General features: G+C 38.7%; 2 protein-coding genes and 1 long non-coding RNA gene across 3 annotated transcripts; 1 reads left to right on the top strand and 2 right to left on the bottom strand.

The window, feature by feature from the left end:
* On the bottom strand, positions 1 to 4,453 carry LOC122881464 (sialic acid-binding Ig-like lectin 14). The gene is made up of 4 exons (XM_044207717.1): positions 4,400 to 4,453; positions 1,198 to 1,239; positions 731 to 1,114; positions 1 to 616 (listed from the first exon to the last, which is right to left on the bottom strand). Exons 1-4 carry the CDS (start codon positions 4,410 to 4,412, stop codon positions 345 to 347), a joined length of 711 nt encoding a protein of 236 aa, XP_044063652.1. The 5' UTR covers positions 4,413 to 4,453; the 3' UTR covers positions 1 to 344.
* Positions 4,454 to 6,834: 2,381 nt separating this feature from the next.
* Positions 6,835 to 10,667, bottom strand: LOC122881473. The gene is made up of 9 exons (XR_006379163.1): positions 10,490 to 10,667; positions 10,264 to 10,364; positions 9,792 to 10,162; positions 9,668 to 9,694; positions 9,439 to 9,492; positions 9,209 to 9,308; positions 8,982 to 9,056; positions 8,756 to 8,836; positions 6,835 to 8,584 (listed from the first exon to the last, which is right to left on the bottom strand). It is a non-coding gene; the product is annotated as an uncharacterized LOC122881473 (long non-coding RNA).
* A 1,907-nt stretch (positions 10,668 to 12,574) lies between these two features.
* Positions 12,575 to 22,317, top strand: si:dkey-238d18.4 (TBC1 domain family member 15). The gene is made up of 10 exons (XM_044207690.1): positions 12,575 to 13,133; positions 14,759 to 14,944; positions 15,104 to 15,222; positions 15,738 to 15,841; positions 19,979 to 20,046; positions 20,180 to 20,326; positions 20,803 to 20,893; positions 21,021 to 21,169; positions 21,287 to 21,428; positions 21,515 to 22,317. Exons 1-10 carry the CDS (start codon positions 12,923 to 12,925, stop codon positions 21,681 to 21,683), a joined length of 1,386 nt encoding a protein of 461 aa, XP_044063625.1. The 5' UTR covers positions 12,575 to 12,922; the 3' UTR covers positions 21,684 to 22,317.
* The last annotated feature ends 34 nt before the right edge of the window (positions 22,318 to 22,351 follow it).

The raw sequence follows: 22,351 nt of genomic DNA, 5'->3' as shown, positions 1-22,351 counted from the left end.
TTACATTTAAAAAGTATTTAATGTTAATCAGACACAATAAATCCTATTGACTGGAAAACTTGAAAGAAGCCTTAAACAGTGAAGCTGATTCAGTGTAGACTATAGTTTATATTTAGTAGATTTGCTTTTGCTCCAACAGTATCTCTCTGTCATCATCCCACAGCAGGGTAACATTTCTCTTTCAGCTATAAACATCTGTATGGAGAGTAAACCTGTACAAATGAAGCAGCTGCAGTAAGACATTAAATTACAGATTTGACACTTCTTGACATATGGGACATGAATTCATTTACCATTCAGAATGAAAGGTGATATTTAGGTCATGCACTGGGCTCACGTCATATTCAGAAAATCGTGGAGCTCTTCACCTGCTTCCCTCCTCTATACTTCACTGTGCAGTTTAAAGGCGTGTTGAAGTCAGTGGGTCGAGGGATAAAGGTCAGGGTTGACACCGTTACCCACTTCCACGTATTCAGCCTCTTTGATCGGCGCTTGACCATTCCAGAGCGGCTCCAGGAGAATCGAGGGGGAATAGATGGGCAGGTGTGAGACACAGAGCAGGAGGCAGTTACTTTATCATTCAACTTCACAGACAGAGATGGAGGCTCTGGATCATCTGCAGAGTTTAAATATGATACCAACATGACTCATAATACAATGAATAAAATATTAACAAAAAATGTTTAGTGTATTGCCTTGAAAATATGAAAATAATCTATACAATACTCACGTATGACATCAATGGACACTGCATTTTGTGTGTAGGAGAAGCTTTTGTATTGCGGCATTTCAATCCTGAAGTAGAAAGGGCCGACATCAGTCGTCCTGACACCATCCAGCAGCATGGTGCAGTTGCGTGATTGGAGTTTTCCCAAAAACTGGGTTCGTTTTTTGTACTCCTGAGGCAGTTTCCATTTCGGGAGATTTGTTGAGACAATCTTTTTCCCATTCCTCCAGAATCCTCTCCACCTGTTCAGGATCTTCTTTGAGGTGGGCTTGGGGTAAGTGTAGGTGCAGGGAATAACCACACAGGAGCCATGCAGGGCGGGAATCTTTGGTGGTACGTTTGCTGTCCATTGGCCGCGAGGACTGGAACACTGGACATCATGGATCACTAAAAACAAGAAAGAACACTGATTTATCATTAAGTGTAAGATGACGAGGAATTAGTTAATGCAACAGCAATTCAAGACTCACCATGTAACAATAGAAAGGAAAGCCACAACTGCAGCTCCATTGCTGATGAGGAAGAGAAATAAAAATAAAATACATAAAGGCAATGAAAAACTTATCAAACTGTATTTATGTTGTACTTTTGCACACATCCGATAATTTACTTACCTCTAAATCCGTTTAATAGCTGAATGAATATGCCTTCACTTACGGTGCTTATGAGATTTGTGCATTTCTGTCTTTGGACAGCTGATATTTATAGTCTAGCTTCACCCTAATGTTTTACAAAGCGTTGAGGTCATTGTGTGAGCTGGTGTTCATACAGCTACAGCAAAAGCGAGAGAGAGAGATGTTGTTGCAATATGTGGTAACTTTCTTGTTTGTCCTCTGTTTGACACATTACTTTTTTTTTTCATGAATAAATGAATACAGAAAGAAACTCCACAGAACACTGAGTTCCAGTAAGGCACAGAAGCTACAGTTTGCCTCACTGTGGGTGAAAAAAACATGAGATAAGATAATTTTAAGGAAAATACCACAGTTAACCACATTTCCTCTTGAGGAAATCAACATTAGTTTCATTTCATTTCCTAAATTTCGCAGCTTTGCTGTTCAGGCACATTGCCTTATTTGAAGTCTTGTGATGCTCAGTCAAATGAGACCATAAAACATCACAAAGAAGAAATGCTGTATTTAGTATTTTTAAAAGCTGTTGAATGTATCACTGGTATTTTGGTTGCAACTCTAATACGTTTGTAAATATGGAGGACTGGAACTGCCAAAATCAAAAATAAATAAATTACTCAATAAATAAATTAATATCTCATTACATGCACCAAAATAATATTAAATTAGGCATTCAATAATTTATAAAATGTGACACAAATTGATGTTTTAATTTGTTTCTGTATTTATTTACATTTGTATTAATTCCTCTATTTATTTACTTTCCAATTTAATTTTAGATGTTATTTATTAATTTGTTCATTTATTTGTTTATTTATTCATTTATTATGTATGTATTTATTCATTTATATATTCTTTTTAAAATGTATTTATTTATGTATGTTTTATTTTCCCTTTGCATTTTCCCCCCATTTATTTCCCCGAACTTATTTATTTCTGCCTTTTCTTTTTAGATTTCTGTATGCATTTCTGTGTGACATGGGATTAACTTTCCAACTATTGGTTGATGACATCAGAGTGTCATCAACCAATAGAGAATTCATTCCCATTCATGCTGCGGGTCTTCTGCCAACAGTGTCTCTCTTCCTCTCCTCTGACAAGGCTATCACTCTTTCTCTCCGGATCTCTGGATTAGGGTGTTATAGCTTGTAAATATGTAATAGTTAGTTCACTTGCTACTAACTGTAACGTTAGCTGCCCTCAGCTAGTTAGCCGTGCAGCTGCAGTCCAATTTCCCGACTCTCCCTGGAGTGGGTCCAGTCCAAAGCACCTCTACTACTGGTGTAAACAATGACACGCAAGTTGGAAACATAATAGACGCGTACTGAGAATAGCGAGCTAGTTTATTAGCTGTAGACGATAGTTAGCCTGGGGCTCACTCACTCACGACGCTGAAGTTAGCTTCCGATTCGCAGTTTCTGATTCAGCAGTTAAGGGGAAGGTTAAGGGAAACTTAACTTCTAGTGCTGAGCGACCGATCCTCCGCTTTTTTGCACCTCTTACTGTTGTGAAAGCGTGTTAGATATTGTGGGAACGTCTTTGGTAAAGCCTTAATGCTGTCTGAAATACACTTTTAAATTTGTAAAACCTTTATTTTATTTGTGAAAATGAAAAAAGGGCGATTTCACTGCCTTTTTCACACAAAAACCACTGTACCTAAACTGGTCAAATCTGGACTAGGTTATCCCAGAAAAGCCAGAGATTCTTTAAGACACAGTTTCAGATTTGTGAAACCCTAATTATATTTGTGAAAATGAAAAGGGGCGATTTCACTGCTTTTTTCACACCTACTAGCCTCGTTATTTGTCACATTGTGTTCCAGTCTCTCTGCGTTGCAGCCCTTTTGTTTTTCCTGAATCTGCCTGCCTGTAATTGTAATAACCCTTTTCCTTGCCTTTACATAGCCTTTGGTCATAGCCTAGGACTGTATAATGGCTATTATATGAGGGTGAGCCAGCCCCATCACTTTCCACAGCAAGCAAGCTGTAACAGTACATGTTAGTTGGAAGTTAAAGCGAGTTACAATGATAAGTGTTAAAGCCACTCTTGTCCACTGTGCAGAGCAAGCCACAGTTGGGATAACTGCTGTCAATGGAACTGATGGAGTAGACTCACTAGGAGATAGGTGTTTTAGAGACAAGGTTGGACCCACCACTGTAGCCTTGTTGTTCTAGAAAAGGAGGCAGGATTGAGTAATTATTAAGATTTTAGTTTATTTAATTCATATTTTTCAGGCTATTGTCTCTGGTGAGGAGCAGCCCCACTGTACTTCTGAGGAACGGTGGGTCCAGTCATCTTTGATAATGACACCCAGCTGGACATGATGGTGAAATACCTGTCAGACTTCCTTGACAGCTGTGACACCCTCTCTGCCAAAGTCCTCTGACAGGATCAAATACATCCTAAATGTCAGAGGTAGGTCAACAGCAGTTTCAACTTATATCCATGAACAGATTTCTTAAGTATAGCAGATAAATTAATTATTGGTGGTTACGATTTAAACTTGGTAGATATGTGTATTTTTTCTCTTATAAAACATTACATATTTGTAAATTTTACATTTAAAAAAATAATCTTTGTAATTTAAAATGAATAAATACTCCACCTAAACAATAACAACAGGCTACATTGGATATCTTGGTATCAATATTTACAGTAACATGTCATAACTTTTCTCACTTTCACACCACTACTTAAAAGTAGAAAAGACGGATTCCTCCAGAACAACTTACCCATTGCAAGAATTGAATGAATAGTGGTAGTTTGGTTTGAGAAAAACTTTGTTTCTGGTCAGGTGGGTCCTGCCTTGTACATGGCATACATTGTAAACAAATCTGATGCACTAAGTCTGTATTGTCAGTGAGTTTTCTATAGGGAGCAGAAAGGATTTAAAATGACAAAATGGTGAGAGGTAGATGGGGGAGTGGCAGAAGAAAAAAGGGAGAGGAAGGACATAAAGAGTGAAGGAAAGGCAGGGAGGAAAATAGCAAGCAGAAATAATGCAGCATAATGGACATTTGTGTTGTGAGACTTAACAAACCATCAGTGCGCATGCGCCAACGTGCATGCTGCCTGTTGCTGTAGCTCCGTCTCGTCGTCTCACTGGCAAATAAAATGGACGCACTAACGGCGTTAGCCCGGAGTCAGACGGAGTTCCGTGAGTGTAGTTTGATGTGCTTCTCAGAGACATGGCTACACCAGGATATCCTGGATCATAACGTTTCCATCGACGGCTTTCAGACTGTCGGGCCGACAGGGATCACACCGGGAGCGGTAAGCGGAAAGGCGGCGGGCTTGCTGTGCTGGTTAACAACTGATGGTGTAACCCTGGTCACGTTACTATCAAGCAGAGTATCTGTAGCCCGGACATTGAACTGTTAGCTGCGGAACTCCGGCCATATTATCTGCCACGTGAATCCTCACATGCCATTGTTGTGGCTGTTTACACCCCCCTGCTAATCCGGCATCGGCGTGCAACGCCATTCACACCGCCATAGCACAACTCCAGACTCAACACCCGAGGGCACTCATATTAATCTCGGGTGACTTCAACCATGTCAGTGTTTCAACAACACTGACTAATTTCACCCAGTGTGTGAGTTGTCCTACTAGAGAGGAGAGGACACTGGACGGTCCTGCTGTATGCTAACGTTAAGGACGCATACTGAAGATGCCCCACACACTGACAGCCTTTGTCAGAGGAGAGGACGAGAGAGCTGCTGCATGAATGGGAATTAATTACAATATAATATATACAACATTTATTACTCGCCTTTTCCCCGATGGTCTAAATTTGTCGCTAGTTGCTTTTTAGAAATAAAGTCTCTAAGAGGGTCTGAAAAGTCAGTAAATCTAGTGACAAAATCGCCAAGTTGGCAACACTGGAGCCGACTGTCCCTCAGTGGCCAGAAGCCACCGTTGTGGCAGCTAGGCATGTATAGTCCATGTATACACTCTGATGTCATCAACCAATAGTTGGAAAGTTAATCCCATGTCACACAGAAATGCATACAGAAATCTAAAAAGAAAAGGCAGAAATAAATAAGTTCGGGGAAATAAATGGGGGGAAAATGCAAAAGGAAAATAAAACATACATAAATAAATACATTTAAAAAAGAATATATAAATGAATAAATTAATTAATTAATTAATGAACAAATTAATAAATAACATCGAAAATTAAATGGGAAAGTAAATAAGTGAATGAACAAATTAATAAATTAAATGAGAAAGCAAATAAATAGGGTGATTAATACAAATATAATTAAATACAGAAGCAAATTAAAACAAAAACATCAATTTGTGTCACATTTTATAAATTATTTAATACCTAAATTAATTTTAATGTTATTTTCAGTGCATGTAATGGCATATTAATTTATTTATTGAGTCATTTATTTATGATTTTGGCAGCTCCGGTCCTCCATAAAGTACATGTAAACGTAATTTCCAGGAGACAAGAATGCAAACATTCCACCATGGGACTCTAGGAGCAGTTAAAGGTAGTGTAATTTATTGTTATAAAATATGGAAGCATTTGTTTCATTTAGTCTGTCACATAAGATATAGCGATGCATGAAAAACTAAGTCCACACTTGGAAATAGTATGAAAGTCAAACCCTGGGAAGACGGAAGTCTCTCAGCTATGATGATAAGCCAGTGCCAAGTATGCAGGACACTGATACAACAAGGTCTAGAAAGTCATAATCCTCAGCAAAATCTTATCAGCCTCCTTTGTTTGGTGTAAATTTGGTGACATATCAGTGTATGGATTTAGTTTTTCTCAGTAATGATGAAGTATTACGTTTCTTATGACAAGGTTATGGCGTGACACTGAAAATTCTAAACTGTTTCTTGTTAAAATCAGTCTCTTTATTGATCAGTACATCAGTCCTTAATAACTAACTAATAATCTATGAATGTGCCTTAAATGGAGAAGGAAATTTGTGTCACTGTCACTAGTGGTGAGTTTTCTTCTTTCGCAATTTGACCAACTAACCAACAGTTAGATTGCCTACTTATGCCGTTGTTTTGTAAAAGCTTATAAGTGCACCTGTTGGTAATCGTTTCGATAGGTGATGTCATTAACAACAAGCCTCCTCCACAAACGGCTCACCTGCTGAAAACAGAGTCACGTACATATTAATCAAGTAACACAGCACATTCAGTTATATTAACACAACAACTGACAAATGCTTATTCATGAGTAGTTCTTAAGTAGTCTGAATAGTCATAGTTCAGTATGAGTCTGAAAGTATCCTGGCAATTGTTAGAGGGAGTGAATGCAATACACCTCAGCAACTTTTGCTCACCAAAATGGAAGCAGAAGACAGCAGCAACACCAACACCTTCACTAACTTCTACTTTATTTACCGCAGGCATTTACACAGGTGGCTACTATTGTTTAGTACACCAGTTACAGTGCAGTGGAAGAGGAGTAGACATTGTAGATCACTGAGGACAAGCAATGACATCCACTTTTAACCCTTTATTTATGGTACACTCCATAAATTAAATGTCACATCACAAGTCATAACTAAATAGGAGATTAAATCAGAAAAGAAAACAGAAGTTTCAGCTCCAGCACAGATGACACAGGAAGTAAATTGGCAAACATATTGAGAAAGACTAGAAAAAACATAATGTATTATTTCACTAAACCCAAAATTTGTCAAGTGAAGTTATACAGCCTATGACCCCTCTCTCCTCAGGTTTTTGACTAGCTTAGACGAGTACATTAATAAATTCCACAGAAAACAGAACTCTAGTCATGAGATGTTACAAACTTGCAAAAGCATGTTACTAGCTTGCAAAACCAATGTGCTAAATGCTTGCTATAATTTCCTGTCACTCAGTGGTGCAATACAGCGCTAACATTGACAGACTAACACGTTTTAGCCTCAGTGTTTTTTGTACTGCAATATATAAACCACAAAAAGCAACCATAAAAAGCAATCAGAGGAACCGAACGTTGATATTGGACGTAAATCATGAGGTGTGGAATCGTCCATTATGAATGTAATTTCCAGGGATGCTGGGCTAGGTAAGACACACAGGCTTTAAAGGATTGTTTTTTTTCAAGCCTATCTTTCTACAATACTCACATGACCACATGTAAAATGGAGAGTTATTGGTTGCTGTAAACTTCCAATAAAATTGCAGAGGGGAACCGTACCACCCCTGGCCATCCCTCTGGCCCCGCCCCCATTGGAGTCTCACTACACAGTAAAGAGACATCTTTTCATGGCCAGAATGGACAGGAGGAATGATTAAATCGAGCAATAACTTTTTCAATGTAACAGAAGCTGCTCTGATAATGGCGTTAAATGTGACTTGTTTAACCCAGTTAGATGACCCGACAGTATGTCCACAATCTCTGCAACACTGGTGAGGAAAATGCTATGAAAACTAATAACAAGCATGTTTTTTGTCTGAAACAATAATCTCTAAAAAAATATATCATGAACCAAGCAAGTTCATGCATTACAAACCACCAGCCTCTCACAATTCCTGCAACCATGAGCCAGTAAATAAATTGTAACTCTGCTGTTCTTCATTTTGCAATGACATGTAGTCTTTCTGATAAAGTCACTTAGAGGGAGCTGTGTATCCTTTCGTCCTTGTGATAAAATAATCCTGTTGTCATGCATCCTACACACCATGACACATGTTTGCTCATAGACAGGAACATGTGCGCAAAACAATGCAGAACACAGTAATAGCATTTAAAGTTAGGGTAGGTAACTTTGGAGAAACTTGCAAGGACAACTAGATTTTGAAAGTATCCAACCAATAAAATCCCACCCTCTCCCTTCAGGCCTCTCTCCAAAGCCACTCCCCCAAAACACATTTTCATGCACAAAGAGTGCACGGGCAGAGTGCGCTCAGGTAGGCAGGTAGACAGGCAGGCAGGCCAGCCAATCATTTAATTCGGTCTGAAATGATTGGATGTGCTTATTACAGTCCTGCGACTGCCACAGATACCAGATTGTTTTCATTTTTTTTCAGAGTATTTGATTTATTGACTGCTGTCGGGATGTGAAGAGAATTTCCACACATATAGCAAAAAATGCTTCTGAAATACATTACCTACCCTAGCTTTAAAATGAAGTTTAAGTCCAAGTGGATTTTGTGAGATGCAGCGTTTCTACTACTTTGAATAATCCACATTTGCATATATATTGTCTGTGTGATCCATACTTTGATCCATCTGACCTGGAGGAGCCTGCAAAGACAGAAGTTGGGTCACATTAAAGGTATCCTGTAGAGTTTTAGATCTGTAAGACCTTTAAGGTTAGCTTTAGTTGTTAAAAGAGTTATGTGACTTGTCAGTGGCTCTTCTCTTAGTTATCATCTTCTTAGAATATTAAAACCAAACTGAGCGGGAGTATTATACCTCAATGTTGATGTAGACAGGTTCATCAATGGCCTTCAGTTCAGGAAGTTTCTTGTTGTCTTGTTTTTGCAAAATGCTTCTCTGAAAAGACAAGTAACACATGTTTGGATTCTAATTTGAGGAACAGGAGATGTGCCATTATGTCTGCAATTCACATGCACGTATTTCATCAGTCATCTTAAATCTTCATGTGTCTAGTGTTAAACCATTGTATCATGAAACACACCTTTTGGCTTGGTTTGATGATGCTGTGCTAAAATTTGCATAATATCCAGATTCCTCCCTGGTAAAAGCCTGTGACCTGTGAAAATTGGTTATTGCTATGAGGCATGTTACTGGATGTGAATCAAATGTCTGCACGTGGTTTACGTAAGGAAAACACAAGAATCAGTCATAAAACTAAAATACTTTAGCCCCACACTCAATTGACAAATGAGTTAAAAGTGAAGTTACCTTTTGTGTTTTATGTAGAAGACAATTCCAGCGACAAAAATAATGATCAGTAGTAAAGCAACTGGTACAAAGGTGGCCGTATATATTGAAGTCATACCCACTGTGAAGAAAAATTACGATTGCTGTGAACAGTGATATTTCTGATCACTATGAAGGAAACTGAATTACTGTTTTTTACGTATTGAATATTAGTCTGAAACTGTCCTGAGAAACAAACTGTGTAAATGTACTTTTTGTTGTTCCAGCGGTGGTTAATGGGGTGGATGTACTGCTTACAATTATGTCTAAAAAAACAAAACAAATTAGTTTGTGACAGTTTTCATTATAGTTACATTTTACCCTGTGGTACTTTTTTGTTATAACTATTGGGGAAATAATATACAGCCTATTAGCAAATTGAGGAGTACAGAAACAAATTATATAAATGTGAATGAGGTGATAAAAAATGAATGGTTATACCTTGGTCAAGAGAGACTGGCGTAACACCTGGCCATGGGGGAGAAACGTGAAGTATTACTTTGATTTACCTTTCCTCATATAAATATAATTTGAATCATATTTCAAGTTTTAATTAAATTCTTACCAGACACAGAAATGGAGACAAAGTCCATCTTGAAACTGTAGTTGTCACCCTTTGCGATAACTCTCACATAGATATTTGGTTCATTCTCCATGATGTTTTGGATCTTGAGGAACAGTTTCCTTTGACTTTATCTCCAGTGAGTTTGGTCTTTCCTTTGTACTTCTCAACCACAAATGTCTCATTCGTGTGAAAAACGAATGCATTTTTGTCGTTGTCATTGATATTAAATGTACTTCTCTCTGGCTTTTTCCAGTAAACTTGAACATCTTTAGTGTGGTGTTCAGGCGGATAGGTAAATGTACATGGTATGTCCACGTCTGAGCCCAATAATGCATGAATGTGTCTAGTGACGCTAACATTCCAGGTTTGACCTGTGTTCAAAACCAAACCACAATTTATATTTATTAAAATGCATTCTTCACGAGGTACAATTCAAAACAAACGCATCAACTCAATACAGTATGTCACCCACCTTTTGTAGTAGAGGTCAGGATCAATATGAGACTAAGATCAATCAGGCCTGGCAGCTTCATCTGATCCAAGAAAGACGTTCTGAGGTTAACCGACATAATCCTGAAATAATAGAGTTAATCCAGTTAATTGCAGTATCAGTCACATCTGCTAGACTACATACTACAAAATTCTGGAGTTAAACCACCTGTATTCTGCCATTTACTGCGTAAAAAGTAAACACTCACTGTGAGAGGTACCCAGAAGAGGTTGTAGAGCTTTTGTGTGCTTTGTCAATATGTATTAGATCTCAACATTGATGTGAAATTCTTGGGTGTGTTTCCTGTTGCACAGTGGTGATGAACTGAAAAAAATAAAGGAAGCTAACTTTCTCATTGAGTTTGAGGGCAAATGCACATGTATGACTGTTCCTTATGGTGTGTGCCAGTCATATAATTTGAAAATACAATACTGTACTGTGAAAGTGTGCTAGATATATAGGATAATATTCACTTGAAGCTTAAGTGTATTTTTACACCTCTCTGAGTCACAGACAATTCTTTTTTATGCTTATCAGAACAACAGTAGCTCAGTGTGAATACCAAGGAAGTCTTTGTAAGTTTACACAGTGTCACATTAGAGTAGTTTTGTTTTTGGCTCATCCAGAATAAGTGTGTTGTGACCTGAGTATAATATTCAGTGGTTGATGGTAAATGGACTGTACTTGTATAGCACCTTTCTAGTCTTCTGACCACTCAGAGCGCTTCACACACTACATATCGCATTCACCCCATTCACACACTGATGGCAGAACTGCTCATCAGTACAAAGAAACTAATTAATTATTCACACACGCCGAAGGCACAGCCATCGGGAGCAATTTGGGGTTCAGTGTCTTGCCCAAGGACACTTCAATATGTGGACTGAGGGAAGGCAGGATCGAACCACCAACCTTCCGATTGGTGGACGACCCGCTCTACCACTAAGACTAGTTTCAATAATTAAAGGATAGGTTCAGATTTTTTCCAAGGCTAATCCTAATACAATTCTCACATGCCCATATGTAAATTGATAGCATTATTGGTTGCTGTAATTGTTCCTCCCATCCATCCTGGCCACAAAGAAATCCCTTCTTAAAGCAATTTCAAGGTAAGTGATGGGGGACAAAATCCACAGCCCTCCTCCTGTGTAAAAATGTTCTAAAATTTAGCTGAAACAAATTTAAGGTTTCAGCAGTCTGAGTGAGACAAATCAGAGTCGTATCTTTCAAAGTTACACTCTTTTTAGCACCAAATTTCCTCTTTGTGTTACAATCCCTGTACTGCAGCTCAGCCTGGAAACACAGTCCATGAAAGCACAAAGAAGGACTTTCATACTAAAAAGACAGATACCCACTTGATTTGTCTAACTCTAAAGCCTCATATTAGCTTCAGCTGAACTTCAGACTGTATTTTTGCTCCGAACAACTGCCGATTTTGTCAGGCGCTACCATTTAAATCGCCTTAGGAAGGGAAAATTTTGCAGCCAGTATGACCAGGAGGAACAATTACAGTGATCAATAACCCTTTCAGTATACAGTATGCTGTGTATGCTATTTTTGTAAGAAAGACTTGTGAGCCTATCTTTTAAAGCTTTCCAAACAGTGTTGTTAATGTACACAGTCTCTTGCTGCTAGGAATACTACTGCTGTTGCATTAAGGTGGATCATATAAGAACTTAATCAAGTCAAGCTAATTATATATATAAAAAAATTGAACAACATATGTCACCTATCATTGGACTTTTTTGGATTCAAGGCCATGAACTGCTTGGCCACTAAATGAGTTATTTAACCTATTCAGTTGCCTATATACAGTAGGCACTTTTTAAAATGTTTTTATTTGTTTTTCCAATATATTTTAACCCTCTTGTACCCCACAATTAATTCTTGATGTCCTTTAGGAACTTGTTACCCCACTATTCCCGGGTTTCTTGTTTTGTTCCTCCATGTCTGCATTAGCAAAAGCAAGCAAGCAAACGTTACTAGTTTCCACATACAAACACGGGTGGATATCTCTAGAAGGGTGGACTGGGAAAAGCAGCGGCAATAGGTCTAATATGAACATGCTTCTCTAATTAAGCTTAATCAAAAAAGAATTACACCATGACTGAGAATTGTGTCTTTTGTTTCAGTCAAGTTAAAAATCTAAATTCAAAGTAATGAAAAACCCTGTCGGATGGATTTGTTTTGGGACATATCAGTCGGGGCTATTGTTGGGATACAAACTGTTTTGTGAAACTTTTGGTGCTTGATGCAGCTTAATAAAACCACTAGGCGGAGTGAGATATGCTTGCAAAAGTACAATGTGAACTTCGACACTGAAGTCCGGACTCCACCTGGAATGTGGGCCAAAATCGGATCTCAAGGTGCAGTCATATGACTCCTAGATGGCTGAATGAGACTCAGCAGGGCAGGAAATGGTTCTATGAAACTAATTCAACAAAGTTTTGGGATCTTCACCGATTCGACCCTTTTGGAAGAAATCCGTCGTGGCTTCTTTCAGCTCCAGCTCGCACAGTGACATGGGAAGCGACGTGTTGTTTAGAGAGCAGTAGTCTACGGGAGGATGACCGCTTGTTGTCTGTGGATGCGGCGCGTCAGACTTCTTCACCTGGTGTGATTGTGAATACTGCAGGCACGGATGGAAGATCTGAATAACGAGAGTCCACTGGAGACAGCGGGAGAAGAGGCGAGCTCATTGGACAGTCACCAGTCAGATATCCGCTTCCAGAGGAGAGTAGCAGCGGTTAGCTCTCCTGCTCTGTCCACCGCACGTCTCACCTTACCTGGAGTCATGGACGCCGAGGGGAGGGTCGACGAGTCAAGACTGAGGATGCATATTTTCAAAAACGGTACATCTATCTATCTAGCTATCAATTTATCGATCTATCTAGCTATAAAGATAATGTGATAACAAATGCATCTTTTATTTTGTATTTGGGCATGCACAAAGGACATTACATGTATAGCCTACATATAGCCTATATTCAATCATCAATAGGAACTATCTTCCACAGTTAAAAATGCAGATATTACTAATCGCATGCTTTGCACCTGCATTTATACGATTGCTTGCAAGTTTAAGTGGTTTTTCTAAATATGTATGTTATTCATATGGCTTGACTTTACATAGCATTATTAAGACAAACTTTATCCATATGCAAGAACTGTTGCATGCATCATAAATATTTATCAGTGGCTCAGTTTTAACTTAATGCAGTAGAAGCTAATAATTCTGAGGTCACAACAGGCCAAGCAGAAATCCTAAATAATCCCATAATGCCCATTTAGAAATATAAAGTCTTTGCTAGTCCAGTGAAATTCATGTTTGAAAGATTACATTTCTGTATTAGTACAGTATGGTATGACATGGAAGTGCTTGTCATGCACCACAACCTATTCATCAGTTCAATGTATATGGTTTTTCGCATTGAACAGCTGTCTTGATGAGGCATAATATTATTCTGAACAAAACATAAAAGAAAGGATTACAGATGGTGATTTCAATTTGTTAATAGAATAAAATGTTACAAGTTGTCTCATGAAATTAACAAGATTTAGCCTTTCATAAAGAAAAATGCATTTGCCCAAGTGTCCACACATGCAGTATTTTGCTGTTGCAGTAAATTCAATAAGGATTTTTATGATCAGATTAATTGTGACCATTCCTACAGACCAAGATGAAGTCAAGTGATGCTTTGCTTCAGGACATAAACTGAGTCACAATCAAACCATTCTCTAAAATCTAACATTTCATTGTACATCGGACCCCCTCAAAGAATTCCACTGTGACTACTAGAGATAAAACAACAGATACCATTTAGAGAGTTGATAAGATTTCTTAGAATCAGAGTATAAAATCACATGAGATTTAACAGTCAGACAAAATCAATAGTGTTTCAGAAGTGGCTTCAGTGTATAAATGGGTTAAAACAGCCCTAAACACAGTCCTTATACTGTCACTCAACTGGCCCTGGCACTGTCTTGGCATGCTGATTGTCTTTTCTTGTGTAGTTGAAAATTATCAAGGTTTCAGCAGCACATCTACACAGAGGAGTTATCACGGGGGTAAAACATCACTCTGAATCTATCATAGCAGGAATGTGGAAACCCTCCTTTTCTGTGGCCTTTTGACCTTTATCCACATTCCATCCTTACAAACATGGAAACCAAAGGTTAAAGAACCTGCGGATCGAAACATTACATAAGACATCTCAAATCCTCGTCTCAAATCCTGGTGAAAGCAGGGTAAAGTTCACAGAATTTTGGATCTGTGATTGTTTCCTAAAGATTTCCTCTTTTCTCAGCTGCAGAGCCCTTGTTCTTGCATGTGACCTATTCAGGGTTTGTTTTGGTCTGGTGGCGATAGGTTTGAGTGAATGATAATAGCCGAAATAACCTCTTGGCTTGAAAACACTGGTGAGTCAGTTATATTGACCACTGTAAATGATCAAAATGTTATTCAATCCCTATCCAGGTGGCGTGTCTCCCTCTGAGCGTGGCCTGGCGTGGCGTTTCCTGTTTGGGATGTACGCATGCAGCTCAACAGCTTTGGAGCGCTCTCTGCTGCAGGAGCAGTTGGTCGTACGTTACCGGGTCATGAAGAGAAAATGGCAGCAGTTCCTTCCTTCAGCTGTGCGGATGCACCTCAATGGCACTGATGGTAAAAGCCCAAACATGCACCAACTCTGTCATTATGAAGGTCATACGGCTCTCAACTGTGTCAACCTTTACCTTTACCTTTTTCTTTTTTCCTTCTTTCACTGCTCTATTTTCTCTTCTTTAAAACATCTATAACCATATGATCCTATCTCCATTCCAGCTGAGTTGGTGGCAGCAGTCAGGTACTTTGACCAGAGGCAGGCCCAGGCTCAGCAACAGACCCAGGATCAGTCTGAAGAGGTCAAGGACAGACTGGCTTTCTTGGAGCTTCAGGCACAGGTTAGATAAGTTAAATATGTGTTAGTATAATTCTAATACATTTCTGCTTTGGTTCTGTTTTTTAGATTTCTGTAGTTCCATTACATATATTTTTGTGGCTTTGTTTGGTTGAAGAGAAAAGATTTACTGTTCAAAAAGGGAGGAGTGAAGTATGTTTAGGGATATGACACAACATGATCTAATTATGTTAAACAAACTGGTAACGTATTTACATATGGTATCATTTGACATCTTTGTATTTGCTGAAGTGTTTTGCAATTCTGTCTGGAGAGCGTGTGCACTTAGGATCAGCTGATAGATTTGTACATTCATATAGTGATACTTCACATGCAACTTTAACAGAATGATACTCTCAATAAACTGCTGACAATAGTTTATAGCTCATATTATTATTTCCATTTCAAGAACAAGTGTATTCAAGTTTATAGACTCCACTAAAGCGGTCAACACTGAGATCACAATCAATAGTGGTCAAATACTATATATTTGTCTCTACATTTCTTTCCTGTTACCAGATATTGTTTGAGCGGGTCACATTTGACCAAGAGGAGCTGCGGGAAGCCACACGAATCATTGACAAGGATGTGCCAAGAACTAACAGAGACCTGAGCTATTACCAGTGAGTGATTGTGAACCATTGTTGTATTTTTTCACAATACTTAAGATATGAGTCAACAGATAGTGTATGGAATTCTATTGCTGACCCTTCACATGAACTTTTTGGGAGTAAAAATGCAGACATTTAGTTATAAGCAACTAAAAGGGATCACGTCAGTTGACCCAGAAAGGAAAACAAAAAGCAATAGACTGTGGTAAGTCAGGTGTAGGAGATCGTCTGCTATTAAATTAAATCTTTAAGTTACACTCGTTCAATGGGGCACCACCCTGGAATCAGGGAAAACTAATAAACCGAATTAATTAATAACTATCATTAAATTGATCAGTCTCTTAAGAAGGAATTGAATTTGTCTTCTGCTTTAAAGAAAACACACAGACAGCTTCTTCCTGATTTAAATGAGGACATTTATTTATAGCTAAATGCCTAATAACTGAATAAATAAAGGATTAATGAGGTGAAACATTATGATAAAGAAATCAAACAAACACAAAAGATGAACAGCAGATATTAAGTGATGATAATATATATATTAATAATAATAATAAATGATCTTATTGGCAATAGTGAGGTGATTTTTTTTTTATTAAAACAAACATATGCAATATGCTAACGTAACGCTGGGGCAATTTATTTTATTTGACACCAACTCTATCACAGCAAAAACCGTGTAGTCAACTGTTTTGAAGCGCTGGCAGAGATGAGACGTTCTCACTGGCTTTCCGGCATTGTGTGCAGGGTTTAGACCGCCGTGCAGCGGGAGGTTTAGGTCTGTCTGCCTGTGACCTGCTGGGGACACAAATGATGCAGAAGCACCGCAAAGCTCGCACTAAGCAGCGATAGTTTCAGAAGAAGCAACGCCCCGCTTATCCAGGAACACATAAAAATCTTTACGTTATAAATTCATGATATCATTATAAAGATCAGCTCTACATGTTATTAGAAAAGAGCAGAAGAGCAGAATCGCTTGGTGACCGGTGTTCCGCCTCCTGTGTGTCCCCAGCACGTGTCCACAGGATTTATCATTTCCACGCTTTCCATTAATTGTCTATGTAGAAAGCCATGCAATGCATTCTGGTAGCGTAGTGTTGTGTTTCGAGAGACGAGCTGTCATGTTGGCCGTTTTTCATTTGCATAAAGTTGAATAGGCTACTTTATGCAAATCAGGGGTGTCCAGCGCAACTCGCCACCTCTGGAAAAACCCAGAAAAACATTTAAACTAACCATTGTCGTTCTAAAATTAAGACAGATTCAGGAACTGCGTGGCTTATTTCTCCCCTCAAATGTTTTCAGAAACACATTTCAGTGAACTATTTTCGTAATATAAAAGCAAGTTTCCAAATCTGCCGCCATGATGGTCTGGTTTGAAACCCGGGAGCAGCAGCCAACGAGTGAAAGTGTTCGTCCTATCAGGTGCAGCTAGGAAGTGTTCCATGTTGTGTCCACAGGGAAGGAGAGCACCTCTCAATCATTTATCGTGACATCTAGTGGCACACCTATCAAGCGTCCAATGCTGGGAAGCGGTGCGATCGCTCGTGTCCAAAAACACCCCTGTGAACAAGTAGCATTAAGCTTTGTTTATACTCGCACAAGATACTGTGACGGGTCCTCCACAGAGCTGCAAGCATGCACAGAGGTGTTTATGCCCAACGCACTGTCCGTTGCAGTATTCTCCTAAACCATAGGGGGCGTACAAACAAAATATCCTGTGAATAAGCAAGAAGTCAACAAGTGTTACTTGTTGTAACTTCCTGTTCCTGTTCACGTTTTCCTGAATTCCTGAAGTTTTACGTGCAGGAATCAATCATGATTCGAGACATAAAACTAGCATAGTGGTTATAAAACATTCAGAGAAAAAATTATTCAACAAACAACTATTTCAGCAGATCACTCAATCATTTCACATTACTAACTAACTGTCAGAACATCAATTCACTGTTACTAGTAAAAGTGGCAGAAGGTTAAACAACACTTTGTTTGCTTACGTAATATACTTTGAAAATGCAGTCCTACACACATGATACTGGCATATTTATTTGTTACAGAAATCTATGGTCAGTAGATGGCAATGTTGTCACATGGTAAACAATTAATATTTCATCCATCTTACCTCGTACAACGATCATAGTTGGGCTATTAACCAAGAAAACGTACTGAGAAATGTTAGCTGAATTACTGACTGATTGGATAACTAATTTACATGAATCCAAACTTGGTTAGCAGAAAGAATACAAAGTGTTACTTCCTCAGGAATGCATTTTCAACCTTACAACAGACATCTGGCAAACCTTATCTCAGACCACATCAGGGGGTGAGAGAGCAAGAAAGAGCGTGTTTGTTAGCATGTGTGTGTGTGAGAGACAGATAAGGAAGGAGAAGAGGAGGTCTTTACAGACTCTTCTTTGACTTGATTTTGGCTAAAATTGCTAATATTGTCTTTAAATTTTGCTGTTGCTCCATTAGCGTGACAAGACATATTTCCTTCAGGGTGGCAAGTTGTTGTCCAGTCTGGCAAGTATCCAAATTGGCACCTTTACTGTTTGAGAGTTAGGAGTCAGTTCAGCTAGGGAGAGGTCCAAGTAAAGATTTGTCCCCCCATGGAATTCCACAGGGTCATAAACGGTGCAGCAGTGTTTGTGAATGGCTGGGAGACATTCATCTATTGTGATCACTAGACAGGTTTAATTTATAGTTACAAGACTGTAACAATTGTGTGCCACAATTAACTCTTACGGTCACATAAACTTTTTATTGTTCACAAGAAACAAGGAATGCCCAAGTATATCCGTATCAGATTTCAAGACTTTAGACCAATCAGAACAAATGTTGTAGCATTTTTCCTTATCATACTAAATATATTCGTTGGGCACAAATGGGTTTAATGTTGTAAATTTAGGTTTAATGTTTTAAATGATTTACAACCAACTGTTTACAGGGTGGGGTGCACGGTGGCAGAGCGGCTAAAGCTCCTGCCTCCCAATAAGGAGATCGTGGGTTCGTGGGATCGATTCCCGGACCAGACCAACATCACACAATCTCTCTGGGTGGAGTCTGCATGTCCTCCCCGTGTTACCGTGGGTTCTCTCCGGGTTCTCCGGCTTTCTCCCACCGTCCAAAGACATGCATGTGTAGGTTAATTGATAACTCTAAATTGCCCGTATTGAATGAATGTGAGAGTGAATGGTTGTCTGTCCTTGTCTTGTCTGTGTCTGTGTTAGCCACGAGTTGGCCACTGTCCAGGGTGTACCCTGCCTAAGGCCCAAAGTCACTGGGATAGGCTCCAGTCACCCGCGACCCCTAACGGGACCAAGCGGTAGAAAATGGATGGATGGATGTTTACAGGGTATCAACATTTACTACATCTACCTAGAAAGACTTGTGGTCTTTTATTCAGGAGAAAAAAAACCAAAACAGCTCAAACCTGATTTGGAGCTACCAAGATATATTTTGTCTCCTGCCCCTTAGGCCACCAGAACCAGTATGACTGCTTCTCCTAAATACAAGCATGTTTGTACAATACAGAAATAATATATATATATATATATGAATAATGAAATCTTAATTTGACATTGTGGTTTGAAAGCTTGAGAAACAAGACGGTGTAGTCCCTCATTCGTCCAGGAGTGTTCTATCATAGAAAAGGTTTCAGTCGTAGTCATCTAGACACTGTTTTCACAAACAATTTTCCAAAAAATTGGACGGGAACTCAGTTCCGTTCACAATTGAGAATGACTTCCGGATGGGAGCCGAAACGTCTTGATTCTGAAAACAGTGTCCAGATGACTACGACTGAAACCTTTTCTACGATAAGCTTGAGAAACGTCTGCAAATTTGTTTCACTTATAAGTACTTAAAGGTACTAACTGCTGTAAGTATATTTAAAAATAAAAGCCATTCAAGTAAATTAATTTAAACTAATTTAATGTTGAAATGAATACAAATTATTTTCCTAATGGGAAAAAAACATTTCATTGTTTCCTGCCCTTTGTTTATGAGTGCAGTAGTAAAACATCATATCCTATAACTTCTTCATGACTATAGAGGCTTTATGTCAGTGATAAAGCAGGCAACTCAATGTATTGCATATATATTGTGTTTAAATAATTCTGCTTACTTATGTAGTCATCTATGTGTCTGCAGGGGGGAGGGTTCAGGCAATCTGTTGGTGTTGAGAGATATCCTCATCACTTATGCTGCTTTTCATCCAGGTAAACAACAGAAATGAGCCCATCTCAGGTTTACTGACACTGACTAGATGAGACAGCATTAGAGGCTGTGTGTTGTGCTGTTAAAGACACTAACTGTTTGTTTGCGCACCACATGTCTTGATTGTTGATCCAGATGTCAGTTATGCCCAAGGAATGAATGACCTGTGCAGCCGGTTCTTGGAGGTTCTTGACTCTGAGGTTGACACTTTCTGGAGTTTCTCTTGCTACATGGAGAAATTCTCCAAGGACTTCAGGGCTGATGGTCTGCACAGAAAAATAGGTGAGATGACAAAAAAGAAATTCCACTTTATGTATGAAAAATTTTATGTTTCCAAGATATATATGTTGTGAAATAAGATTTGTTCCTAAATGTCATTGCGAAATAGATTTGGGACCTCTAGTGCTAAAACAAGGATATTGAAAACGTATCTCTAGAGCAATAATTCCAGTACATACAATCAACTGTGACATTATATATTAAAATTGAGTTTTCTTATGCTGTGTATTAGACTGATTAGTTAATTGAAAAATACGACAAGTACAGATTTCTGAATCTGTCAAGTCTTTTTTCAATCAGGAGAAGTTTGATTCTAGGTCAGGCATTCAGACAAAAACCATAGAAAATATGAACAAAATCACATAACACTGGGCCAAAACCAGACAATAAATAAATAACCAGGTCCTGAAATAAAAAAAAAATAAAAGCTTAGTTCAGCAGTATAAGCATATGAAAGAGTTGTGTTTAATGTCTTTTAGAGTTGGAGGCAGCCCTGTTGAAGGAACTGGATCCTCAGCTTTATACTCATTTGGTCACAGACAGCATGGAGAGCTTCACATTCTGCCACAGGTAGATCTGCGTAGATCTTTGGTACCAGTTTGTATTTTTGTTCTCCATATCTAAATATGGGTTTATAAGTGTTTTTATTCCACATGTACATCTTTGTGTGTGTGCACATGTTGTCCCTCCTTTTAAGGTGGCTTCTGCTGGGTTTCCAGAGGGAGTTTGAACACAGTGACGCATTGCGTTTGTTCGAGATCCTGAGTTGTGACCACCTGGAGCTTATTTCCCAACAAGTAGACCAAGCCCGTTATCAGGAAAGGCTGGCACGAAAATGCAGCACAGGTGAAACCCAAAACTCAAGTTTGCAGAATAAAAAAGGTTGAATGTGGAGGGATAGTTACCTCTGTTAAATGTTTGACTTTAATATACTGATATGTCTTTGCCTTGTGATGTTTTCAGAGGACAATTCAGAGTCAGAGCTGCAAGCCATCAACACTGACTTCACCTTCGAGCTCTTCATCTGTGCAGCCATCCTGCTAGAAAACAGAGAGTCTTTGCTGCAGTGCCGAGATGATGTTCAACTCATCCAGTTTACTAGCAGGTTTGTCTGTATGCTAAGACATGAAAATCTCATCACAAAAAAAGGGATTGTGTATTTGTTGGTTAAACCTTTGTCTTTTTGTGCAGCCTTCAGGGAACACTGGACCTGAACAGCACGCTGAAGAAAGCAGAGCACCATTTGTACAACTACTGCAAGCGCTGTGCTTGGGACTATATGAATGGGCACTGTAGAACACACAAGAGCAAAGAAGGGGACTTTCTTTATCAACTTCGGAGTTTACTTGTTTTAAAGTGATAGCTACTATTTAAATACCTGACATCAAAGACTCGTATGAAACTGTAATATGTAACAGGGGACATATAATCCCTATTTGGTGTTTTGATGGCACATATTCTTTATCTTAGTTTTTATTTCTGAGGGAAACAGTGATGTACTGATGACTGCTTACTGTAAGTTTGATCAGTTACTGTTTATTATAAATGTATAGTATTTATTTTGTGAAAGTTGGCCAACACCAACTGTGAGTAATTTTGGTTGCTCTCCTGAACTTCCATGAATATGAAAAGCTTAAACATAATATCTTAGTACCTCAAAATCAATGCTTTAAAGGATCTGTTTTTCCGGGTTATGCAGTATTCAAGTGCTAGAAGAAAACAACTACTTGACATGCATGTGTGAATACTAAGATCTGGTGTGTCGCAACAGGTGGCGTGTGAAACGAACTGCAGTTATCTTTAATGCCAGATGGCCTGTGTGTCAGAGAGGCCTATGTAACAAGAATAGATGTCCAGTTTTTTAGCTCTGAAAGAGGGGCCATGCAGTAAGGGGAAGGAAAACTTACTGCACAACTGTGTCCTAAATAGAGAGTGAAAAACATACAATATAAATGACCGGAAAAATTATACCTCAATAAAACTACTGAAGATTGTTTACTATGTGGTGTTGGCAATATTCACGTTCAG

The sequence above is a fragment of the Siniperca chuatsi genome, linkage group LG9 (genome assembly GCF_020085105.1).
Source record: "Siniperca chuatsi isolate FFG_IHB_CAS linkage group LG9, ASM2008510v1, whole genome shotgun sequence".
In the NCBI taxonomy this organism is placed as follows: Eukaryota; Metazoa; Chordata; class Actinopteri; order Centrarchiformes; family Sinipercidae; genus Siniperca; species Siniperca chuatsi.
Note: the sequence above shows the minus strand (reverse complement) of the source record. Positions and strands in the feature narration are given on the sequence as shown.

Coding starts and splice junctions, on each gene's coding strand:
- si:dkey-238d18.4 (XM_044207690.1), top strand. CDS start 12,923: ATGGAAGATCTGAATAACGAGAGTCCACTGGAGACAGCGGGAGAAGAG. Junction 20,327..20,802: donor TGGTCTGCACAGAAAAATAG/GTGAGATGACAA, acceptor AATGTCTTTTAG/AGTTGGAGGCAGCCCTGTTG. Junction 20,894..21,020: donor AGCTTCACATTCTGCCACAG/GTAGATCTGCGT, acceptor CCTCCTTTTAAG/GTGGCTTCTGCTGGGTTTCC.
- LOC122881464 (XM_044207717.1), bottom strand. Junction 1,115..1,197: donor TTCCTTTCTATTGTTACATG/GTGAGTCTTGAA, acceptor TCTTGTTTTTAG/TGATCCATGATGTCCAGTGT. Junction 617..730: donor AGTGTCCATTGATGTCATAC/GTGAGTATTGTA, acceptor TAAACTCTGCAG/ATGATCCAGAGCCTCCATCT.